The sequence below is a fragment of the Sceloporus occidentalis genome, unplaced genomic scaffold (assembly GCF_023333645.1).
Source record: "Sceloporus occidentalis isolate IW3139 unplaced genomic scaffold, rSceOcc1.0.p SCAF_8, whole genome shotgun sequence".
NCBI classification, from domain to species: Eukaryota; Metazoa; Chordata; class Lepidosauria; order Squamata; family Phrynosomatidae; genus Sceloporus; species Sceloporus occidentalis.
The window spans coordinates 14847441-14870679 of NW_028316988.1; the positions used below are offsets into that span (position 1 = coordinate 14847441).

Consider the following 23239-nt stretch of genomic DNA (forward strand, 5'->3'; position numbering starts at 1 on the left):
AGTAATCCTATTGATGCTCTTAAGAGATGGAACAATACGTCCTTGCATAGCCGTGGCTGTGTGATAACTGTTTGTTGTTGTGCGCCTTCAAGTCATTTCCGACTTATGGCGACCCTAAGGCAAAGCGATAGTGGGGTTTTCTCAGCAACATTTGTTCAGATGCTGTTTTCCTTTGCCTTCCTTTGAGGCTGAGAGAATGGGACTTAGCTGGAGGAGATGTTTATTTGTCAACATGCCCTGCTCTCCTAGGGGCATCTAGTTGGTTACTGGAGAAGAAAGAGTCTGGATTAGGTAGTTCCTTGGCTAGATCCATCTGACTGTAAGACTTAATGTTGAGGTCCCTTGGAGCGTGGCTTCCATGATTTCCATAATCTAGCATCTCTTGGCTTTATTTTCCAGACGTTCTTGTCAGTGAACCGGATGCTTCCGCCGGCTGTGCCTTGACACCCTGCATTAGCAACAGCCCTGCTGGGTCATTCCTGTTTGTTCCTCCATAATCTGCTAGTAGTTGTTGGCTCTGATTCTCCGTTGTCGGTACCCTTAAGTCACCATGAGTTTACCATGTTCCTCCAACCCTCTTATTAGCCTGACACCTTTGCCTGAGGGGTCACTCGTCTCGGAGAGTTTAGTGGCAGGGAAATTGCTAAGCATCTGCTTAGTTAGGAGCCTTTATGGCTCTCGGGGCGAAGGTCTCGGCATGGCCCTTGTGTTTTAATGAAGACGTCTTGAGCACAGGATAGATGAGCGGCGAAGGGAAGCAACAAACGGGGATCTGGTTTAGTGCCACTTTCGGTCAATACGTCTGCTTTGTAAAGCCAGAGGCGTCTGCAGGATATTGTGTGTTTGTCTGTGACAGAGGAGAGGGATGTTAGGAGTATGCTAAGAAGGCTAGCTAAATAGAACGGATCAATGGCTGCATCTTGCAGAGACACCATTAATTCAGAGTAAAAGGATCATGGAGCATGAGCAGAACTTGAAGCAGAAGGAAGGAAGAAAACAGAAGCAAAGGCTATCTGTGTTTCTTTTTTGTTTCCTTGCTGTGTTAGAGCCTTGTTATTGTTGGAAGGAGCCAACAATGATCCTGTGAGCAGGACCCATGTCGCCAACACTTTTAGGTTGGAATTCTATTAGGAGCATCCACACTCAGATATTTCCCTTGCTGTTGTTGCTGTTGTTGTTGTTGCATGCCTTCAAATCATTTCTGACTTATGGCATCCAAAGGTGACCTTATCAAGGGATATTCTTGGTTTTCTTTGTGCAGAGGAGGCTTGCCATTGCCTTCCCCTGAAAGATTGTGACTTACCCAAGGTATCTCTCAGCAGGTTTCATGTCCAATGTGGGAAACGAACCCAGGATCTTCAGGGTCAAACCACTATGCCACCTATCTGTGACTGGTTTTGAATTCCTTATAGGGTATCCTTTGTACTTTTGAGTCTCAAACTTGCTGCATTTCATTACTTATTCTCACGTTGCTATTCCTTCTGTGCTGAGAAGGTGAGGGCCACCTGGTTTGTCACCAGTTCTGCATGAGAAAATTTTATACTGTGTGTGTGTGTGTGTGTGTATTGCAACAGCAACCATAAATCACAGAAACCAAGTCTCAGCTGCTGCGCTGACATGACTTATGGCTCTATCCTTTTCGGTAACCACAGAAAGAAATAAAGGCCCCCATGTCTGCCTGTCAAGCTTTTGAGTTGCCCTGATAGAAACACCTGAGCATTTCAGTGGAAGAATGTGTTTTCTCTCAAGCTTCTCTTGATTCGTCTCTGGAGAGAACTTGCTTTTGGCCCTCTATGGTCTTTGGCTCCATGCAGACAACAGTCCACTGACTTCTTTGTTTGCTTTGAGCGGGTTTCATTGGACGGACAGTGTGTAATTTGGGTCATATTCCAATAGCAAGCTAGTAGCTAGCTAGAGATTTGTAAATACCTTCCTACAGCTTGCTGTGGTGATGATCCTTGCAAAATTTGGAGAACTGATTTAAATTCTGGTTTTGTGAAGGCCGGGATTGCTTCTGCTTTGGCCAACCGTATCATTAGAGAGAATGAGATGGGCAGCTCAAGTTGCAGATTTGGGGACTTAAATCATTTGTTAGTCTGTTCTGGCAGTTTAGTCCAGCCTTCACATTTGTGGCTTTGACAGTTGTAGATTTGAAAATATATATATATATATATATATATATATATATATATATATGAGAGAATCTCTAGTATAGCTCTGTCAGACGTTGGCCACAGAGTCAAACTGGAGGACCTAGAGATTGCAAGAAAATATGCTTCTCTAGGCATTTGTAGGTCCTACAGTGCAATTCTGTGGTCAACGTCTGCTGCTGGAGGACATAGAGATTCTTAGGTAGGTATTTCTTTCAGATTAAGATTAAGCCTCCAGAGATTATTTCAGTATCCCAAATGCTAGGTAAATGGTGGTTTGTGCAGGGCTTTCCATACACCTGTTTGGAAGAGGGACTCCTTGCGCCGACTACTCTTTCTCGCTGTTCTTGCCGCCTCTTGGAGAATACGTCTTAGCTCCCAGCAAGTCCTTTATCAGACCCTTTAATCAATGTTAGCATTGAACCGTAGAGGGAACTCCCTTCAAAGTCTATTGCTCTGTCAATAATAGCATCAACTGCCGCCCAATAAAGGCGTCCCTGCACTCCTGACAGCAGCCACCGGTGATGAATGGCAGGTTTAACACAATAGAGCAAATTGATCATTGCTTTGCCGGACATTGTTTCACGTCACACGCGGTGCTGTCATCATCAGCTGAGATAAATGCCCCACACTGGAGAGAAGAGGGTTTCTTAGCCTTTAAAGGAAGCCACAGGAACAAATTTTGTTCAGGATTCTGGATTGGCAGAATGCCTTCTAGGGGAGGAATGCCTTGGTGCACATAGTTTTGGACTCTGTGTGTGTTGTGTGCCTTAAATCACATGTTCCTGACTTAAGGCGACCCTAAAGAAAACCTATCATGGGGGTTTCTTGGCAAGGTTTGTTCAGAGGAGGCTGACTTGCCTAATGTCACCCAATGGGTTTTATGGTTGGACTGGGAATTGAACCCTGGTCTCCAGAGTCATAGTCCGGCACTCAAGCCACTGAAATGAGAGACACAAGGTGAACCAGGACAACCCTGAAGCCTTACCAGTAGGATGAGAAGAGGATCAAAATCTGTATTCTGATTTCTCTTAAAGAGACCCTTCCTCCCATCAAAAGCATCATCAGCTGCGCAAAGACGTCAAATATGCATTAATCCCTCTGCCAGAATACCGTCCCCAAATCCATTCGAATCTGATCGTGACTCGTCACGCCATTATCCCCCTTAATATCAAGCTGCCCGCCTATGATCCTTTAACATGAAAAGGTTGTTAGCAAATGTTTAAGAGATGCATTAATAAATGGTCAAGCGATTGTTGACCCACTGGGCTGTGTAATCGCTCCTTTTAACCGGCTGTGTGCTCTGTCATTATAGATTTTTGCATAGCTTGGCTGGAGTCTAGTTATTAGAGGGGAAATGTGGGTTGCTGGCCCTTTCTGCTTCTCGTCTGTTGCAGATAGACTCCTACATCAGTAGAAGATAGATTATGGGGCTAGTATCATGGAGAACTGGGCTTGTATCCCACTCAACCAAGGTACGAATGTGAAGATCGTGGTCCAGTTGTACGTTCTCAGCCTTCTTGTAGCTCACAGTCATATATTATAAGGCTGGGTTGATTTACAATAATATGTCACAATTCTCTCTGCTCTACTACAGTATGTCTCACTTGGTGTCCAAAGGTTGCAACTCATAAACAGGCATGTTGTTGTGAAGTCGAAGACTTTCATGGCCGGCATCCATAGATTTTTTGGGCTATGTGGCCATGTTCTAGAAGATTTTGTTCCTGATGTTTCACCAGCATCTGTGGCTTTGGCATCTTCAGAGAATGATGAAGATGCCAGCCACAGATGCTGGCAAAACGTTAGGAAGTGGTTTGCCTTTGCCCTCCTCTGAGATTGAGAGAGTGGGGCTCACCCAATGGGTTCCTATGACCAAGCAAGGATGCGAACCCTGGTCTCCAGAGTCTTGGTCCAACATCCAAACCACTCCACTAGTTCTCATAAACAGTATGCACACAGCATGACTTTCAATGCATGATTCTCAGGAGGAAGGCTCTATGGGAGTCTCCAGTTATCGGTGCATTTACTGGTAACGTCTTTGAGAATTAGCACTAAAGGAAAAGGAGAATGCTCAGGAAATAGCAGGAGGGAAGTTTAGCACTGTACTCTGGGCTTCATCAGGCGAGGCTTTGTAGAGATTTAGAGGATGATGAAAAGATTTACTGCTAAACATCTGTCTAGTTCGCCTCCCAGCAGGGGTTGCACCGTGGAGAGATTTCTCTGTGTGCAAGATTTTAACTCCTTCCCCTTCCACTGCACTGGGAGGAGATTTGAGGCCGGTTGCCTTACATGACTTTGTTTAATGGGGCACGGTTTGGATTTACATGATCTGTTTTTCCCCTGTCCTTGAGTATGCATCCTCTTCTGAATGACTGGTGTCTTTAAGAGTTTGGGTCTTACACATTCTCTTTGTCCCTTGTGATAGATGGTCATAGACAGGGTGACCAGATGTCATCACCACAAAAGTGGTGGCAGCATAAAATATACGACATGCCAGAAAAATTAAAAGCTAAAAACACTCATATAAATATAAGTTCATGCTCAAAATGGAGGACATTTTGGATAAAAGGTGGGAACGTAGAAAAAGGAGGACTTCTGGTCAGCTGGGCATAGAAGAAATCCTGCTTTTTCCTGAGCATCCTCCTTTTGCAGATTGCAGATGCATTAAATGCACCAGACCAACTGGAAACACATTGTCATTCCCTCCCACGAAATATCACTTTCTGAATCATCTTGACTGCCATCTCCTCTTCCTTATAGGGGTCATTCCCACTGGTAAAATAACCCACATTCGGATTCGGTTCCGAATCATTTTGTATCTCCCCTTTCTTCTGATATGCCTCTCTTCCTGTCCACTTTGTCCTCACAAGAATACCGAGAGAGAAAGAAAGTGACAGGTTTACTGGGGTCTTGAAACTTCATCTCCTGTATCCCAGTCACCAACCTGGTTCTTATGAATCTCTGGTTGTGAAGATTCAGGCTGGAAGTTACATTCCTGAAATTCAGAGTTGTGCATGCCAAAATGGTTTGACTGGATGGGCCTAGCTGACCATCTAGGTATGACTTGTCACCTCTCTCTTTGACTTGGGCTCATCCAGGGTCTCCAGAGTCATAGCCCAACACACAAAGCAGCACACCACACTGGCTCCATGCTGACTATATTATTCTAATCAATATCCTCTCTTATTCTAATGGCATTATATGAATCTGGTCCCAGGGCAGGAATGCTTCTTTTTTGCTCACGGTTCTACGGGTTGAGAAAGAACCCATCTTAGGATATCATGTCTGGAAAAGGCCTCTGTTGTAGACATTGGAGAATTCTTGCCAGCCAGACGAGACGACTGATCTCCATGGATCAACGGGCGATCTCCGCACAAGGCAGCATTTTATGTTCCCTGTGACTTTGCCATGTCTAAGCAAAAGTCTCCGGGCAGAACGCTCCAAGCATACAGAATGAGAATAATTTGATTTGTTTACCAGAAAACTACGTTTGGCGATCCCTCTGGAGACAGGAACAGGAGTCGTACGTATCCGGGAACAAACAACAATTCTGTTTTAACTTGATTTTGGAGCAAGGGAAAGAACATTTGAGAGTATGATCTGAAAGTGTGCATCGTTTATTTCTTTCTCTGATCCCTTGCTTATTGACTGGGGAGAAAGGGGGAAGGAAGAAAACCCTGGCAACCTGAACGCAGTTTTAGGAGATATTCTTACTTGCTGTGGACTCAACCGAGGCTTGCAATGGAGCCCAGAAATGTTAGCGCTCTGTTGACAAAAGGATTAAGAATTAGTGATGAACACGATGCGGCTTCCTGGGGTGAGGAGTGTTAAGTGGAGTCAGATATTTTGGAGAAAGTGCCCTCATTGAGAGGCAGGATCTGAAGACTTATGTAGGGTTAAACCCTCCACTCTCGTGCTCTTTTCTTCTGACAGGCTTAACAAATGGATTTGAATTGTTGCAAATGCTCTCTTAAAGCTTGGATTTGCTGACCTCGGGCCCTCTCTAATTACTTTGGCCTTTCCCTGATGGGGAGAGCTTGTGTCTGGGGGAATTAGGGTGGGCTGGTTCTAGGGAATGAGTGACAGACTACTTGGGGATATTGATCCCTGCAGCACACCGTCTGTGCAGCGGCACCAGGTTCCTTGGTGCTTGGAAGAGCATTTCTCCCTTCTTCTTTCCAAGGAGAGGACAAGACAAGGTGACCCAGTTGAAGCTGTCAGCTGACGTATTGATTGTTGCTTATACAACTAATTAACAATATGCAAAGGGATCTTGTAGCACCTTTGAGACTAACTGTGTAGCAGAAGCTTTTGAGGATGTGGTCTGCTTCCTCAGATGCAGACCATAGAAACCAGCTCCTGTGGTGAACCCAGATGCCAACTCCACCCTCATACCTTTTCCAGCAATAACAGGGTATATCTCTGCCATGCTACAAAAGAAGAAGTATAGGACATTGGCCTTGTATTCTCTTTTAATTCAGAGAAATAGCCATGTTAGTCTGGAATAGTAGTATGCAAAGAGATCTTGCAGCACATCTGGGACTCACTATGCAAAAAAGGTTGTAGTAGAAGCTTTCATAGACTTGGTCTACTCTATGCATTTAAGGATGTAGACCAAGTCTCTGAAAGCTTATGCTTCCATTTCTTTTGCACAGTCTAAAGATGCTACAAGATCTCTTTGTATACTGATACTCCAGGCTGGCACAAGATCCCTTTGCATACTGAATTGGGAAACATTTCAGGAGATCATTTCTGCAATCTCCCCCTTCCCCCCCCCCCCCTGCATCTATGGTGATCCAATCCAGACCTGTTGTCCTTTTGACTGGTCATTTTTCCATACACAACCATCCAGTTCCAGCTCCATCTTCCTCTCTGTCTTTGTCTCTTGAGACCAGGAACATTGGAAGCAGAATAAATTAAACAAAAGTACACTTAATACAAATTCTAGTATTGGCAGTGCTAATAATTATTATCATTGCAAAGTACACACCGCTCTGCCCACGCAGCACTTTTCTCCAATTCCCCATTTACTGCCTTAAGTCCTATGTACTTGACCAAATAATACCAGTTGTAATAAATCATTGCCGGAGCAGTGAACAAATGGGATCTCTTCCATTCAGATTTCAGACTGGAGAAAGAGAGGGCAGAGAACCGGAGCCAGTGGCTGCCACGGACTTCATGTGTTGCTGCTTTTAAAGAGTGTTAGGAAGTGGCATCTGGTTCAGAATATAAAATGCAGGTGAGCCATACTGCCAGAAGCAATAACTCTGATTTACTTTCCAGCATCTCCCAGCTGGTATCTTTGCCCAGTTCAAAGTGCTGAATTTGACCTTTAAGAAGGATGGACAAATCTGTTCATTTCAGTCTCACTGTTTTTCATTTGTTCATATATATATATATATATATATATATATATATATATATATACACACACATACATATAGTTCTGTACCATTTTCTGTGCAATTTACAACTTAGACAAAATGCCATCATGGTGATTTGTATGCATTCATATTTGTTTAGCATATACAGTTTTGCAAACAGTTACCCCATACATTTTTTTTTTTGTTTTCTATATCTGCCCTCAAGATGTGTTTACATATTTGTGCACACTTTCCCAGGAGGTACATACTTTTAGTGTGCTTTTTTGTTGTTTATAGAATTGTGTTGAAAACCACTATGTCATGCTGGCTTTGTTTGCTTGGTTTGTTGGTGCCGCAACAAATTAGAAATGTCAGAATCCCAGAGGGGGAAGCCATGACAGTTAAAGCAGTGCCCAACTGCGAGTGTGGCAGCAGCCTTGGGTAGCTGGGTGAAGATTGGATGAAGTACAAAGCTGGTGGCCAATTGGGCCATTTGGGTTAAGAATGAGGTTGATGTCTAGTTGGGCCAGTTGGGTGGAAAATGAGTGAAGAATGGGACTGGTGGGCACTTGGGCCAGTTGGGTGGAGAATCAGTGAAGAATGGGAGTGGTGGGCAGTTGGGCCAGTTGGGTTAAGAATGGGATTGATGTCCAGTTGGACCAGTTGGGTGAAGAACGGGGTTGGTGTTCAGTTGGGTCAGCTGGGTTAAGAATGGGTGAAGAATAGTGCTGGTGGGCAATTGGGCCATTTGGGTGAAGAATGGAACTGGTGGCTACTTGGTCCAGTTGGGTGAAGAATGGGGCCACTGGTCAGTTGGGCCATTTGGGTGAAGAATGGGACTGGTGGCTACTTGGTCCAGTTGGGTGAAGAATGGGGCCACTGGTCAGTTGGGCCATTTGGGTGAAGAATGGGACTGGTGGCTACTTGGTCCAGTTGGGTGAAGAATGGGGCCACTGGTCAGTTGGGCCAGTTGGGTGAAGAATGGGGCTGGTGGCCAATTTGCATCCAAGATGCTCCAAGGTGGCAAACTGGCCACATTCCCTATTCTTCACCCACGCAACAGTTTTCCTGGGTGCCTCTTGGTGTCAAACTCAGAATCAAGAGAGGGAGCTATTAATATTCTGGGAATTGCGCTGAAGATTGACTGCCTCATTAGCAGGCATCGTGTGGAACCCTGACAATAATTAACAACTCAACGGTCTTATTTGCTGGCCTGTCACAGAAGTATTCAATCAAAAATGTAATTTGCTCAATGCTCTCATTTACCATGGAGAGAATATTCCTTCAAAGTTTTAAATAGACTAATTAAGAGGGAAGAAATACAGGGAGAAAAAAAATTATTAACAGTATAGTTTTAATGGGAAATTATTGGAGCGTATTAATAATGCAATAACCATTTTTAGCAGCTGTCTGTCAATTTGCAGGCCAGGGGTAATTAAATTAGCCACAAAGGGTTAGTCAAATCAGGATCTGGGCTTAACATGGAGACTTTGCCTGGACCGGTTGCATGTGCGACAAAGAACAATGTGCCACCAGAGTATACACGGCAAATGTTTAATCTGCAAAATGCTCCTCCTTCCCGTCTGTCTTCCTGGAATGGTTGGGAATTTGCTTTGATTGAAACTTGTAATTTATTCAACAAATGGAAACGAAGCTGAGCCACAAATGTTTTCAATGTGGGTGGAATGAATGGCTTTAATACGAGGGATGATCTCTCAGCCAAATATATTACAAGGAAGGTAAGAGAGCTGGCAGAGACAGGGTGTCATAGCAGTTTGAGTCTTGGACTAGGACTCTGGAGACCAGGGTTCGATTCTCAGCTTGGCCATGAAACCCATTGTATGATCTTGGGCAAGTCTCTCAGCCTCCGGGGAAGGCAATGGCAAACCTCCTTTGACCAAACCTTGCCAAGAAAGCCCCATGAAAGGTTTGCCTTAGGATTGCTGTAAGTCGGAAAGGACTTGAAGGCACACAGCAACACAAGAGCTGGGCAGTTATTGGAAACCATGCATTTTGGTTTGGAAGTATAAAACTCAGCACAAAATTATGCTGTGAAATATACTAAACAATTAGAAGATAGATAGATAAATGGATGGATAGCTAGACAGACAGACAGACCAATTGATCCCGCAAAGCAATCTCCCCATCAAGTAGTCATGCCAAAAATGGAGAAGATTGACAATTGTTTTATTTGGTCTTTTAGCTCATGAACTTGAGCCAGGCCAAAAAGCTTTCCCAGATGGGATGAATAATGATTTTAGCAATGTGTGCTGTCCAAGAGATGGAAAGCCAGTGGTGGATCAGCAGCAATTTCTTAGGTATTGATTTATTCCCTCCATCTTTCTGCCCGAAAAGACATTCAGGATGGATAACAATAAAATTTAGATTCCAAATGACACTTTCAGTGCATCATCCAATGTAAACAAATGAATTAAAAACACATTTGTGGACAGCAGCAACCCAAGATGCAGCCATCGCTGAACCAGTTAGAACGTTTTCATGAGCGGACAAATGTACGAGGCGCATCTGAATTAAAATATGTTGGTTATTTAGCATGTTCGGCCACAATTTGTATACAGCCTAACAAGGCCAGGTCTTCTTGTTCAGCAAAGGAAAGTGACTGCATTTGTTGGGGATGGATGGCATAGAAGACTCAATGTTTTTGATCATCTACCTTTTGTTGTTGTTGTTGTGGGCCTTCAAGTCATTTCCGACTTATGGCAACCCTAAGGTGAACCTAACATGGGGTTTTCTTGGCAAGATCTGTTCAGAGGAGGTTTGCATTGACTTCCTTTAAGGCTGAGAGCAAATGACTTGCCCAAGATCTGTCAAAGGGTTTCCATGATCAAGCCAGGCTTGAACCCTGGCCTCCAGAATCATAGTCCCGACACTCAAACCACTGCACCAAACTGGCATCCACCGTCCTTTGGTTTATAATTTGGCCCTCTATCCTCTTTCTTTGGCCTGTTACAGACTGCCAAAATAAAGCTGCTTCGGGTCTCTTTGGAGGTATGCTGTTTAAATGATGGATGGGTCCTAAGAGTCCAGAGGTCACGCCAAAGCCACACTCCATTCCTAAGCACTGGAGTGCAGCTTTGGTGCAGCTTCCGGATTCTTAGGATGCATGCAGCATTTAAACAGCATACCTCCAAAGAGACCCGAAGCAGCTTTATTTTGGCAGTCTGTAACAGGCCTTTGTTTTCTGTTAATTGCATTTTTATCCTGTCTTTCTGTCCTTTCTTCTGCCCTTCTGTCTTTCGTTCCATCTAAATGGCTCTTATGGTTAACAACAACTTTGCAAGATGAATTAATCTTCTGATATCCACATTGCAGATGACGGGCCAAGGGCGACTTGTTTAGCAAGGAGTATGTGACAATAGTGAGAATACAACAGGGGTGAGATTGAACCCTACACTAATTTAGTTGACCTTGTATTGTAGTTGTTGTTCATCTTTATTTATGTCCCATCTTTTCCTCCCCCCCCCCCCAAAAAAAAACCCTGGTTCTCAAGGTGGTTTGCAAATTAAAATGGCATTATAGCCCCAAACATGCCAAAAATCAATATTAACATAGAATTAAACTACATCAGCAATCTTGAAAGTTGTTTAACAAATTAAAGATGAATAAAAAGTACAGTGGGCCCTTGGTATCTGCTGGGGTTTGAATCCAAGAACCACCATGGATACCAAGATTTGTGGTGCTTAAGCCCATTAAATACAATGGCAGACAAACAAATGGGTCCTAGAACAGATCAAGCCGGAGATCTCCTTGGAAGCCAAGATGATCAAATTGAGGCTGTTGTACTTTGGTCACGTCATGAGAAGGTATGAATCATTGGAAAAGAAAATAATGCTAGGTAAGGTGGGAGGATGGAGAAGAAGAGGATGACCACAGGCTAGATGGATGGACTCTATAAATGAGGACACAGGTTTGAATTTGCAGGACCTGAGCAGAGCAGTAGAGAATAGGGAGACTTGGAGATGGTCTCATTTGTAGGGTTGCCATGAGTCAGAATCGACTCGAAGATGGTTGACAACAACAACGCCAAAGTAAAATGGTGTCCCTTATCTAAAATGGCAAAACTATGGTTTGCATTTTGGAATCTATATATTTTATAAAATACATTTTCAAGCCATAGACTATTGAATCTGTGGATAAACAATCCATGAATATGGAGACCTGCTTGTAGATTACTATCACCAGCCATGGTGGAACAGCTTCCATTTGCTCCAATTTATTCCTCAAATGGAAGATTCCCCCTCGATGGTTCCCTCCCTTGCAAAGTGCTATGTATCTTCAAAATGTCGTGTAAATGATTCTCAGTCACTCCCATCCCTCGAGCCACAACAAACACACCACAATCTGTATATAGCACTGGGTTTACTTCTAGGGGAGGCGCATCACGGATGGGGAAGTGTATGGGGAGGAAGGGGGAAGGCTGCCACACTCATGTCGGAAAATTATGAGCAGTATAGATTATTTTAATGGTAGCTTTCCTTCCATCTGCAGCTCCACCATCTGTTCTCCTCCAATTACGGATGCAAAAACCCAGCATGTTTCTCCATTCTGGCAGTAGAGAGTGAAATACGCGCGCTATAAAAGGATGGCATATTCTTTGAACAATGCAGTTGGCACCTGGGTAGGCATGCTTTGAATGGGGCATTTAGCACCTGCCCTTCTTTCCTCACACTTCAGGCCTCTGTCAGGCAGGAATCCCCTTCTGAGATCGGTATGGTTTCAGCACCTGCCGTCCTACGTTCCTGAAGTGGCACACACCATTTTCCTGCTAAAGCCAAAGCGGTTAGCATTGTTAAGCCACTACACTGTGGGAGTTGGGTGACTCATTAATATGCAGTAACCAGAAATATTCCATTTACTGTCAACATTTTTAAAATAATTTGATTTTGGGCATTGTTTGAACTCTAGATCAGATCAGGCAACATGGTCCTTTAGATGCTGATGGACTGCAGACCCCATTTTCTCTGTCTGCAGTTCCTATCTCATGACTGTGCCGACTAGGGTTTTCATCAACTGTAATCCAATAGCATCTGGGGGGGAAAGTTGTGCACCATTTCAGGATTCGCATAGAGGCCCACTAGTGAAGGAAAGACTCAGCTTTATCGAGAATCAGTTCTTTATTAAGGACCCAGGAGCCCCGTCCCATATCCAGTCCAGCAACTTTAGCATTTAAAGCCGAATAATAGCTCCATAACAGTCCAGTGCAACATTAGCTTTGTCTGAGACGGGCCTTTGAATGAATGAAGCCTGAGAAGTCAGAGCTGTGTAACACAGAGCAAGGAGGAGGGATAATAGCAAGTCCTGTTGGCATTTTATTGCAAAGCCTGTTGCCCTGTTCTTTTTTTGCAAATGCCTTCCTTCACCCACAGCTTATCCTCATTTAGCAAGAAGGGGGCACCATGGAGAGTTTTGAAGGGCATGGAGGGAAGCCCTCTTCTTCCTTGCTGGAGCGTTTTATTGTTTCCTTCTCCGCGCTCTTTTCAAGGCTCTCGCCTTCTAATCCACAATTGAAATCCTCTGAATAATAGTAGTAATAAAAGGTTCCAGAAACTATTCACAGCCCCCTTTCTCCCCGGTGCCATTAATGGGAACAAGTGGAAGTCTAATTTATAATAATAATCATAACGCCGTGGGGTTCTCGGTTTGCCCATTTTATCTCTGAAACTTCAAATACTTCACTTGTATTAAATGGAATCGGTCCCCCCGTGGTTTTGGGAACCTTTTGGTTAAGCCCTGCTTTGCAAGTTGAAGAAACAGATTTGCTAAAACAGGTGGCAGTCTGCTCTACTTATTGTGGATCCGAAAGACTTACACCCCCATTATGGTATTACGCCTCCGTTGCCAGGATTGTCTCTCATTGTGTTTTGCTGGTGCATATATTTAGCAGTTAAGGAAGGACGTGACTGCTGTGTTGAGCTGTCAGTACATAGCCATCTACTTGTTAAAGAACTGTTGATGAGTGTCACTTACTAGCCGGTTAACCGTGCCATTAGGCATCCTAAATTTAGGCACAAGATTTGGGGGTCTTGCAAAATACACAGCAAATTGTTTGTTTTCTTTGCCGTTACTGTATTTCTACTGACAGAGCAGAGGGAAAAGGTTCGTGGGATTTTCTGCTGTATGCACCAAAGAAATGTTAGTTCAGTGGTACTTTGAGCCTTGACTTGGCACCCTTGAAGCAGCATTGGACATCTTACTAAGCCAATGCAGGGCAAGGGAACATGCTGGGACTCTATTTCCCCTTTGGTAACGTGGCCTGATCTGAGGCCTAGATGTGTCTTTGAATTTAAATGTGTGCATTGAAAATGCAAAGCATCTGTAGGCTGTACAGGTGACAATCATCAAGGTTAAATTTGACCATTGCCTAAGGTGGAACGCAAATGACACAATACTGCTAGCAGAAACCAACAAAAATGTGGGACAATTGCTGAAGAAGGTCAAGAAGGAAATGCCAAGGTAAGCTTAACAGAGAAGATCTACAAGAATTCACTCTAGAGCATTGGAAAAGTCAAAGAGTCCCCATACCTTGGATCAAATATGGATCAGAATGGCGACTGCAGTCAAGAAATAAGAAGACTGGGAATGGGAATGGGAAGCAATGACAGAACTAGACAAGATCCTGAAGTATAACTCTGGATGATAAAGTGTGGATTGTCCAAGCCATTGTATTCCCCATCACCATGCGTGGATATGAGAGCTGGACAAGGACCATAGCCGATAGGAAGAAAATCAACTCATTTGAGATGTGGTGCTGGAGAAGAGCGCTGAGGCTGTCAAGGATGGCCAAAACAAGCAGACAAATGGGTCCAAGAACAGATCAAGCCATCTCTCTGGAAGCCAAGATGATGAAACTAAGACTATCATATGTTGGCCACATCATGAGATGGCACGCCTCCTTGGAAAAGTCAATTATGTTGGAAAGGTAGAAAGAGAGGACTCAGTCAAGGAGGTGATAGGCTTGAACCTGAAGGACCTGAGAAGAGAGGCTGAAGATAGGAGATTTTGGAGATGTCTCATCCACAAGGTCACCATGAGTCAAAGCCAATTCGAGAGCAGTCAACAACAAGGTGGAAGGGAGAATAATAAACAAACAAACAAACAAACTTTTATTTTTATCCCACCTCTCCGGCAGGATCGAAATGACTTACAGTGAGATTAAAACACAACAATACAAAATGAAACCCATTATCCCTCTCACCAACCCAACACTCCTCCAAAGTTGCTTTTTTGCACCAGCACCAATGGCGTGTTCCCCCTTCCCCAAACAAATACCAGCAAAGGGTGCAATTCCTCAGGATGGCACCAAAGGGAAGGCCCTAGAGAAACGACTGCCAGTCAGAAGAGAGGATTGGGCTGGGTGAGATTGTGGATTTGGGGATTAGAAGGCGTCTTCTCGAAACTGGATTTCACGTACAGTCAAAACCTTTCCCCCTGCTGTTTGACGCTCCTGTTTGACTGTAATGGGAGGCTGTTTAAAGAAAGAAAAGAGAAAAAAGCAGAGGCATTTCCTTACCACCCTGAATGATGGCAACAAACCCCATTCAGGCCAGCTTGTATTTTAGCCAGCCACTGCTGTGCTAGCAGGGGCCGTTCTTTGAACCGGGTCGATGAACATTTCCCTGCCTTTTATACAGGCATTTCCCTTAGAAGTTCCCTTGCATTCACTGTGCGGCACATATAGGTCTAATTCCGCAGCACTGCTCCTAGTTTCCCTTTGTACATACCTTTATAAAAATGGGTAAAATGTGTGTATGTGTGTGCGCACCCTCACACGCCACACCTGCCACACAAATGGCCTTTCTTCTGAATCAAGCTGCGTTCCAATGTTGTCTCTCCAGGGCTCACAATGAATTGTACGTTTACTTTTGTAGTGCTTTTTTAGTGTGAAAAGGGGCCATTGTACTTGGCAGGCTCCTTTCAACCTTCTCTTGCTTGGAGGCAGGAAGGAGAAGCCAGCCTTTGTGTTACCGCTGCCCTGGATGCGAATTGTACCAAAGCCATTAAAGGCTGGTTGGAAACGGTGGCCCCAGGCGACACTGGGAAGCACCTTTCCATCTTCCCCTTCCAACACTGAAGGTGGAGGATGGATCCAGAGGTGCCGGTTCCCTCTGATCTGTTTTGACAGATCTAATCTAGTGCCTCCCCTTGCGAATTGGAGTTTAAGCAGAGTATCCTTCACAATTACCATGTCAGCTTGAAACGGTAATGATTGCTCTGCTGAGGTTGACTGAGAGGAGGAAACAAAATGGACACAGGATGCTAAGGAAGCAGTGGCAAAACAGGAACTCAAGTATAAAACTGTGAGAGGGATCCGCATGCCTATCCTCCTACAATCCTAGAATCATAAGGTTGGAAGGGACCCCAAGGGCTATCCAATCCAACCCCATTTTACCATGCAGGAAGACACCATCAAAGCACTCCTAACAGATGGCCATCGAGACCCCAAAACCTCCAGAGAAGGAGACTCCACCACTCCCCAAGGCATTGAACAGCTCTTACTCTTTGCATTGGGGTTTTGTTAGGACAAGAGTGGGCAGTCATAGCTGTCTGGGGTCTCATGCCCACTTACAAATAAATCTCTTTGCAATCCACATCGATGGATCGGTTTGAAAGCGGATTGTGGTTCACACTACATTTGCCCCGATCCCATTTTCTTGCTGCAAAATAAAATCAAACCACCCACTTGTGGTTGACGGATGAATCGATTCGAAAGGGACCCGCTCCAGCCAGCCAAAGGGGAAATGTAAATAGATTCCAGTGGGCAAGTTATGCTCTCTCAGCCTCAGAGAAAGGCAATGGCAGACCTCCTCTGAACAATTCTGGCCAAGGAAGTCTCATGATGGGTTTGCTTTGGGTCGCCATAAGTCGAAAATGACTTGAAGGCACACAACAACAACAACACTCCTGTCCATTTTCCCTGATCCAACCCAATCTCTCTCTTGCTCTTCTCTCTGTCTCATGGATTATTGTTCTCCTCCTCTTGCTGCAAACTCTCTGGCTTTCTTGAAACCAAACCTGAAGGGCTGAGCCCTTGGAAGACCTTTTTGCCCCTTTGTCTGTTTGATCTGCTTTTTAAAAAAGCTGTATATATACCACCCAGCGACTATCCTCCTTGAACAGACAAGATGGTTTTGTTGCAGACTCCAATAAAGCAGACAGGGCTGCCTTGTCTTTTTATTGTTCCACAATAGAGAAGCAGTTGAGCAAACAGTGGTGGGTAAAAGAGCAATTGCTGTGTTTACTGCTATGGCCCAACTCCTGTTTTTGTTTGTTTGTTTGTTTGTCAATATTCTGTTATGTGCAGTTTGGGGATATATATATATATCTTCTGAAGGCCTTCCCAATTGCATTGGATGCACTCTGGTCTGGACATCTCTAATCTTTCCTTCCAGGGAGAAATAAAAGGGGAAAACATGGTTTGGGAGGATGGTGAAAGTTACGCAGTTAACTATTTGCGAGTCAAAGCAAATAAAAGCTTTTTCTTGGGAATCGTCATCCGTTTCTTTGCTTCTTTTTTCCTTGAAAGTCCAGGAATACTGTCCAGTTTGACAGCCAACTTGGTGTAGTGATTTGAGCATTGGAAAACTAAACATTGAACATGGCAGCCCCCTGGGAGACCTTGGGCAAGGCGCACCCTCCCAGCCCCAGAAAACCCTAGGATACATTCACTTTTTGTTGCTGCTGTTGTGTGCCTTCAAGTCATTTCCAGCTTATGGGGATCTTCCCTATCATGGAGTTTTCTTGGCAAGGTTTGTTCAGAGGCAGTTTGCCATTGCCTTCTCTTGAGGCTGAGAGAGTGTGACTTGCCCAAAGCCATGCGGCGGGTTTCATGGCCAACCTAGGAATTAAACCCTGGTCTCCAGAGCCCTGGTCCAACATTCAAACAACTAGTACAGATTACAAATTACAAATCTAGAACCAGACAAAGTCTGGCAAACGCCCCCAAGTTGTTCCTGTTCTAATAAAAAATCCCAGTAATGCGCTGATAGATACCTTTGGATACTATTGCATGTATTGCATCTATAGTTCTTCCTAGGCTTGGATATGGTGGATGTTAGATGTTTTGTTCTTGGAAGGCAGTGTGACGAAAACTGTGTTAACAGACTGTGTGTGATTGTGTTGATACGGAGCAAGCGTCTGTCCCACTGGCCAGGAACCAGCTGGTTGGAAGTGGAATAAATGGCGTGTTTGCTTTTTATTAGATGAGCCATGCATCTTAAAATATACATGGTAATGGAGGAGAAGCGATCTGTCTGCCTTTGGAAATAGAAGGGCTGTTGCAAAGTTTCAAGAAATTCCTTAATAATGTTCCAATTAAGTCTCATCCTCACAGTGCAAACAAACCCACTATTTGTTGCAAGACTTTTCCTTTTTTTAAAGCACAGCATAAAATGCACTCCTTTGCAAATGAGTTAATTAGTGTTCAATTACTAGAGATTACTATTAACGGCTAAATATTGCCGGTAATAATTAGATGTTGAATGGGACCCATCTTTTCCTCTGCTCTTAATAATTTAAGGTGCTCATAAATGTGCAAAAGCATTGTGGTACCATACAAAACAGGCATCTGCAAATAATGAAGGGCTACTTTGGCTGTGAAAACATAACCAGGGCTTCTGCTTGTTGTTTCCAGATGGAGAAAACGAAGCACAAACTATGGTTTCCAAAAGCGGAGGCTTTTCTAGAGTCTCGGTGGTGAGGAAGTTGGATGTGTGAACATTACGTCAATTCAGATTCGGCACCGAAATGTGACTTTAAAAGCTTATATTTGGTTTGGTGACCTGAATTGTCATTTCTGTTTTGCATGGAGGAATATTCAGTTATATGAACACATATCAACACTTTGACATGGTATTATTGAGACAAAGCTTTGAGGTTTACATTTAAGAGAATGAGTGTAGAGGCCATATAGTGTATGGCCAAAGAGAGAACGTGATGGGGACACAATGTCTATTTCATCTAACTGATTTATTTGTTTATATCCCACCTTTTTACTGAAGGTTATCAGCATGGCATAGTGGTTTGAGCATTGGACTATGAGTAGGTGTTCAATTCCTTACATGAAACCCGCTGGGGATGATTTTGGGCAAGTCACAATCTCTCAGCCTCAGGGGAAGGCAATAGCAATTCTTGCCTAGAAAAACCCATGATAGACTTGCCTTAGGGTTTCCATAAACTGGAAATGACTTGGAGGCACAGAACAACAACAACAAGCCATGGTTTTTAAACCACTTTTGCCAGAGGAAGGAGCCAGTGGAGCTTTGGATGCTTGCATGATGTATTTAGTGCATTTTAGTGGACCGATAGAAGTATCACTCTTTTGTGGATTTGGGTTTGGATTGGGTTTTTGCTGCACGGCCAAGAGGACTATCCCTGAATATGTTTCCAGGTGTGCAGTATGTTCAAGCCACCTTGCATTTCCGTCCTATTTGCAAGCAGGGAAATGCTTGCATAGGGTTTTGGCTCTTTTGTAATGTAGGAAGAAAGGGGGAAAGATTCTTTGAGATACTAAATTTGCACCACAATATGAAAAGAATTACCAAACAAAGTTTGCATGTTTGCATTGGCTTTGCTCCTTCACTTTGGTGACCTCCAATCCCATCCTTTCTGGATAAGCCCCAGTTCCCCTTAACCTCAGTGGCTTGTTAACAGTAGTGTATTGTTTTGTATTAGCAAACTCGGAAGCCAAAGTTGTGAGTTTTATCACCCCGGTTGCAGGCTTCCGTCTTAACGTGTGATCTTCTTAAAAGGTGCCGCCTGCTGCGAAATTGAACGCTGCTGAATAATTGCAGCCTGTAAGAAGTATGGCAAACTGGGGACCCGCGAGAGACGTATAATTTGTAGACCTCTTTTACTGATTAGAGTTTATCATGTATATCCAACATCACAAGCTTTTGTCTGAAGGTTCTGCCAAATTCTGGGTTGCCAAGGAGACCCGCAAGTATCGGCAGATGGATAGATATATATTCTTGTATGCATCTAACTTATCATTGGCTCCAGGGGGGTACCATGTCCTCTTGGGAGAAGAAGGTTTTGGCTAAGAAATGCGTCATTCAGAACTCTTGATGGATGATCTGCCTCTTATCCTGATGTCTGCAAAAGGGACCATAGTTCTATGAAACAATGTATACCTAGAATCATCAGAACCTTTCCAAAAAATATTGTTTTTCTGCTCAAAAATGTTCTGTTTAAACTAATACAGGACTCATCCAGACTGGCCAAATATTCAATGGACCCTTTGGATTTGGTTCCAGGGCTTCCCATGGATACCAAGCAAGGTTAAGTCTGTAAGGACCTGAACCCGGATCTCAAAAATTCCAGTCCAGCAGTCCAAATGTGGCACCATACTGTGGTGGTGCCTGTTGTTTTGATATTAAACCATTTTGAAGCATGGTGGGCGAATATAGGTCATCGTTCTAAGTCTGTACCAGCTATTGGATCCTACACAAACTTGGCTTGTGTAGAACCAGTCAAAACAAACAGCTCCTTAGATGATCTCTGGGGTGTGGAATGTGGCAGAGATGCTAAAGTGTCAGTGAAGCAATGGTCTGACATGTCGCCTTGGTGCACATCAGTCTCTGCCTGCACATCAGTCTTGTTCCTTCTGCGCCCAGAGACGTTGCTTGGAGGGAGCTGCCAGTCTTCTCTTCCAAAGCAACCTTTTGTTCTCCTCCTCCTCCTCTGTTCCGCTGCTCCTGTCAGACCTTCATGTTTAAATAATAATAATATCAGAAGAAGAAACACAGAAGGAACTCAGTGATGTCTCTCCCCCACTCCCTGTGGCAAAAGAGGTAGGATGTCAACTCGTTCATCTCATTGGAAAGGTTAATATTTGATACGTTCGGCAGTTCACTCGAGTTCAGCTCCTGCCTTCTTGTGACAGGGACACCCAGGAAAGCTGTTTTGCGGAGAACAAGTCCCAAAATCTGCAAGCAAGTGGCTGATGGGTCTGTGAATTGCAGCCCAATAAGAAACATTTCTGAGCTTTGATGACACCATCTATATTGCTTGCTTTTCCTGTGCAAGGATGGATGAGAGAGAGAGAGAGAGATTTTCCAGTGGGTGAATAGATAGATAGATAGATAGATAGATAGATAGATAGATGATAGCTTTTCCTGTGGATAGGTGGAAGGATAGATAGATGGAGAGATAGATTGCTTGCTTTTCCTTTGCAAGGATGGATGGAAGATGGATGGATAGAGAGATAGATAGATTTGTTTACTATAGCAGGAAATATACCATGGATCAATCTTGCCCAGCTTAATACCCTCCATATATGTAGGACGTATTGTTTTCAAGGTGCTACCACAGTTGTTGTTGTCAGTATCATTGCTGTTGTCATTTTTTATTCTCTGCAGAGCACTCTTTTGGCCAAAATGTATGAGGATACTGGCTGTAGTCAAATACGTCTAGAGAGCAGTAGGTCAGGAAAGGCTATTGCGGCACAGGAAAGGTCTCCTTCCCCATTTGGAACTGGTTGCAAAACACATCTTTGGGTATCGGGAACTTTTCATTGGTTGTTTCTAGTTTATGTCACAAAGAAGAGCTACCTTGAGAGCTTTATGATATAAAATGGACACAAGAAAACAAGAGAGGAAAGGGATTTGCTGATTTGTTACCCATCCTTTGCTTGGTTACAGTATAGAAGGGATGGATGATTTGTGCCCTTTGAGAAGTTCTTGCACTGCACTTCCCATTGTCCTTCACCATTGGCTGTGCTATCAAAGGCTAATGGGAATTTCATTCCAGCGACATCTGAGTTTCCCATTGTAGCAATATAGGGGCTTCCTGGAGAAGGTGAGTTTAGAGGAGATACTAGGTAAAAATAAGAGACATACTTCCAGCCTTACTGCTGGGCATGCTGAGCTATTTTAACAGCCCCTTTCCTTCTCTAATAAGGGAAGAAGCAATGCTGTCTACCTATTTCGAAACCATCAATGACCTGCTGTCTTCCTTTGGGCCGGTCCGAGACTGCTCCCGCAACAACGGCGGATGCACCCGCAACTTCAAGTGTGTGTCCGATCGCAAAGTGGACTCCACCGGCTGCGTGGTATGTATGCCTTTGAGTTTCTGGGACAGGAATCGCTGCTCTTGAGATATTAAGCTGGTATTTCACTAGCCAGCCAGTTGCATTCTCATTTGAGTACTGGATAGCACATGGTCCTGCTGTCTGATGACTTTGTGTTCACAGGTGCCTTGTGAAAAGACAAATACAGTGGGCCCTCCACGTTTGTTAGGGTTAGGGGCACAGGACCTCCTGCGAAAGTGGAAAAACTGCAATCGATCAATAAATAATAATCTCTAGGTCCTCCAGCACAACTCTATGGTCAACGTCTGCCAGATGCTGAGTGCAGAATTTGCACTGGAGGGCCTACAAATGCCTAGAGAAGCACTCTTCCTATGAATCTCTAAGTCTTCCAGTGCAACGTCTGATGGAAGCTGACTATAGAGTTGCACTGGATGACCTAGACATTCCTAGAGAGAACATATCACTCACATCTGTGAAAACAATAAACTCTCCAAAAGTCAAAGCTGCAAATGTGGGGGGCCGATGGTACGCATGATCCAGACACTCCTTGCACACATGCAATTGTTAATAGTTCAGGTGTTGCTGAATGCAAGGAAAGAGTCTTATTATCATGGTCCCAACATCTTGTAGATATGCCCAAGAAATCTCTGCATCACTTCATCGACCCTTGTCTGATGTTGGCCTTCCTTGTAAATCACCTTCTGTCAAAGGGGGTCCTTCTCCTGCTTCCCTTCAGCTCAGCAACAAACAAAATGCATTGTTGTTGTTTTCTGTTCATCAAAGATGTTTGTCCGCACATCATTCAGTAATCTCAGGCTGAAGTAGGACTGATTTTGATAACAAGTTAACACGAGTTTAGACTAACAGATATAAGGGAGCTAGCATGTCGTAAGGGTTTGAATTGGACCATGACTCTTCAGACCAGGGTTTGATTCCCAGTTCATCTATGTAAACCCATTGGGTGATCTTGGGAGAGTTACATGCTCTCAACCTCAAGGGAAGGCAATGGTGCACCTCCTCTGAACAAACTTTGCAAAGAAAACCCCAGGTGTTGCCATAAGTCAGGAATGACTTGAAGGCACATGACAACAACAATAACAACATAAGTTATATCATCTCTTATGTTGGCATGGCAGGACCTTCCTTTGCCCCCAGTTTTAATGCAATTGCTGCCTTCAGTATTGCACCTATTTTGCCTGTGAGTATCCATCTCTCGCTTGTGTTTTCATACCCAGCCCATTGTATCATTCATACCATTATTCTTCTGAAACCAGAGCATTTTACTCCTGAAGCCAAACCTGGAGTATCACACTCCTTTCCATCCTTTTAAAACAGATTTAGCTTTCTCGGTGTGTCAGCACTTACAAGATGCCGGCTGCGATTTGGCTGAAGCAAGGATTAAAAACAGCTTGTATGCATGTGCATGATCTTGCTCTCTCTCACTCTCTGTCTTTCTCTCTCTTTCGCTCCCTCTCTCTCACACGGCGTCAGGTGTTTGAGTTTGCCATCTGGTCAATTTTATACCTGCCTGACTGTTTTGTTACTTTGCCACCTGGCTATTTATTCTTAATCTCTGCTTCGGCGCTAGACAAAAGACACCGAAATTTGCACGTTCAAATGCTGTGACCAAAAACCTGCAGTTACTAGAGGGAGATGGGGAACTTTTTTTAGTCTGTAAT

The 23239-nt window shown here is 43.9% G+C and overlaps 1 protein-coding gene across 2 annotated transcripts in view; it reads left to right on the forward strand.

Annotated features, from left to right (window-relative positions):
• Positions 1 to 23239, forward strand: part of ASTN2 (astrotactin 2) — a 321258-nt gene that overhangs the window by 177799 nt on the left and 120220 nt on the right. For both annotated transcript variants that reach the window (XM_089534892.1, XM_089534893.1), the window contains exon 11: positions 21431 to 21581. In XM_089534892.1, coding sequence (XP_089391018.1) covers positions 21431 to 21581 — 151 coding nt within the window. The remainder of the gene's footprint in view (positions 1 to 21430; positions 21582 to 23239) is intronic.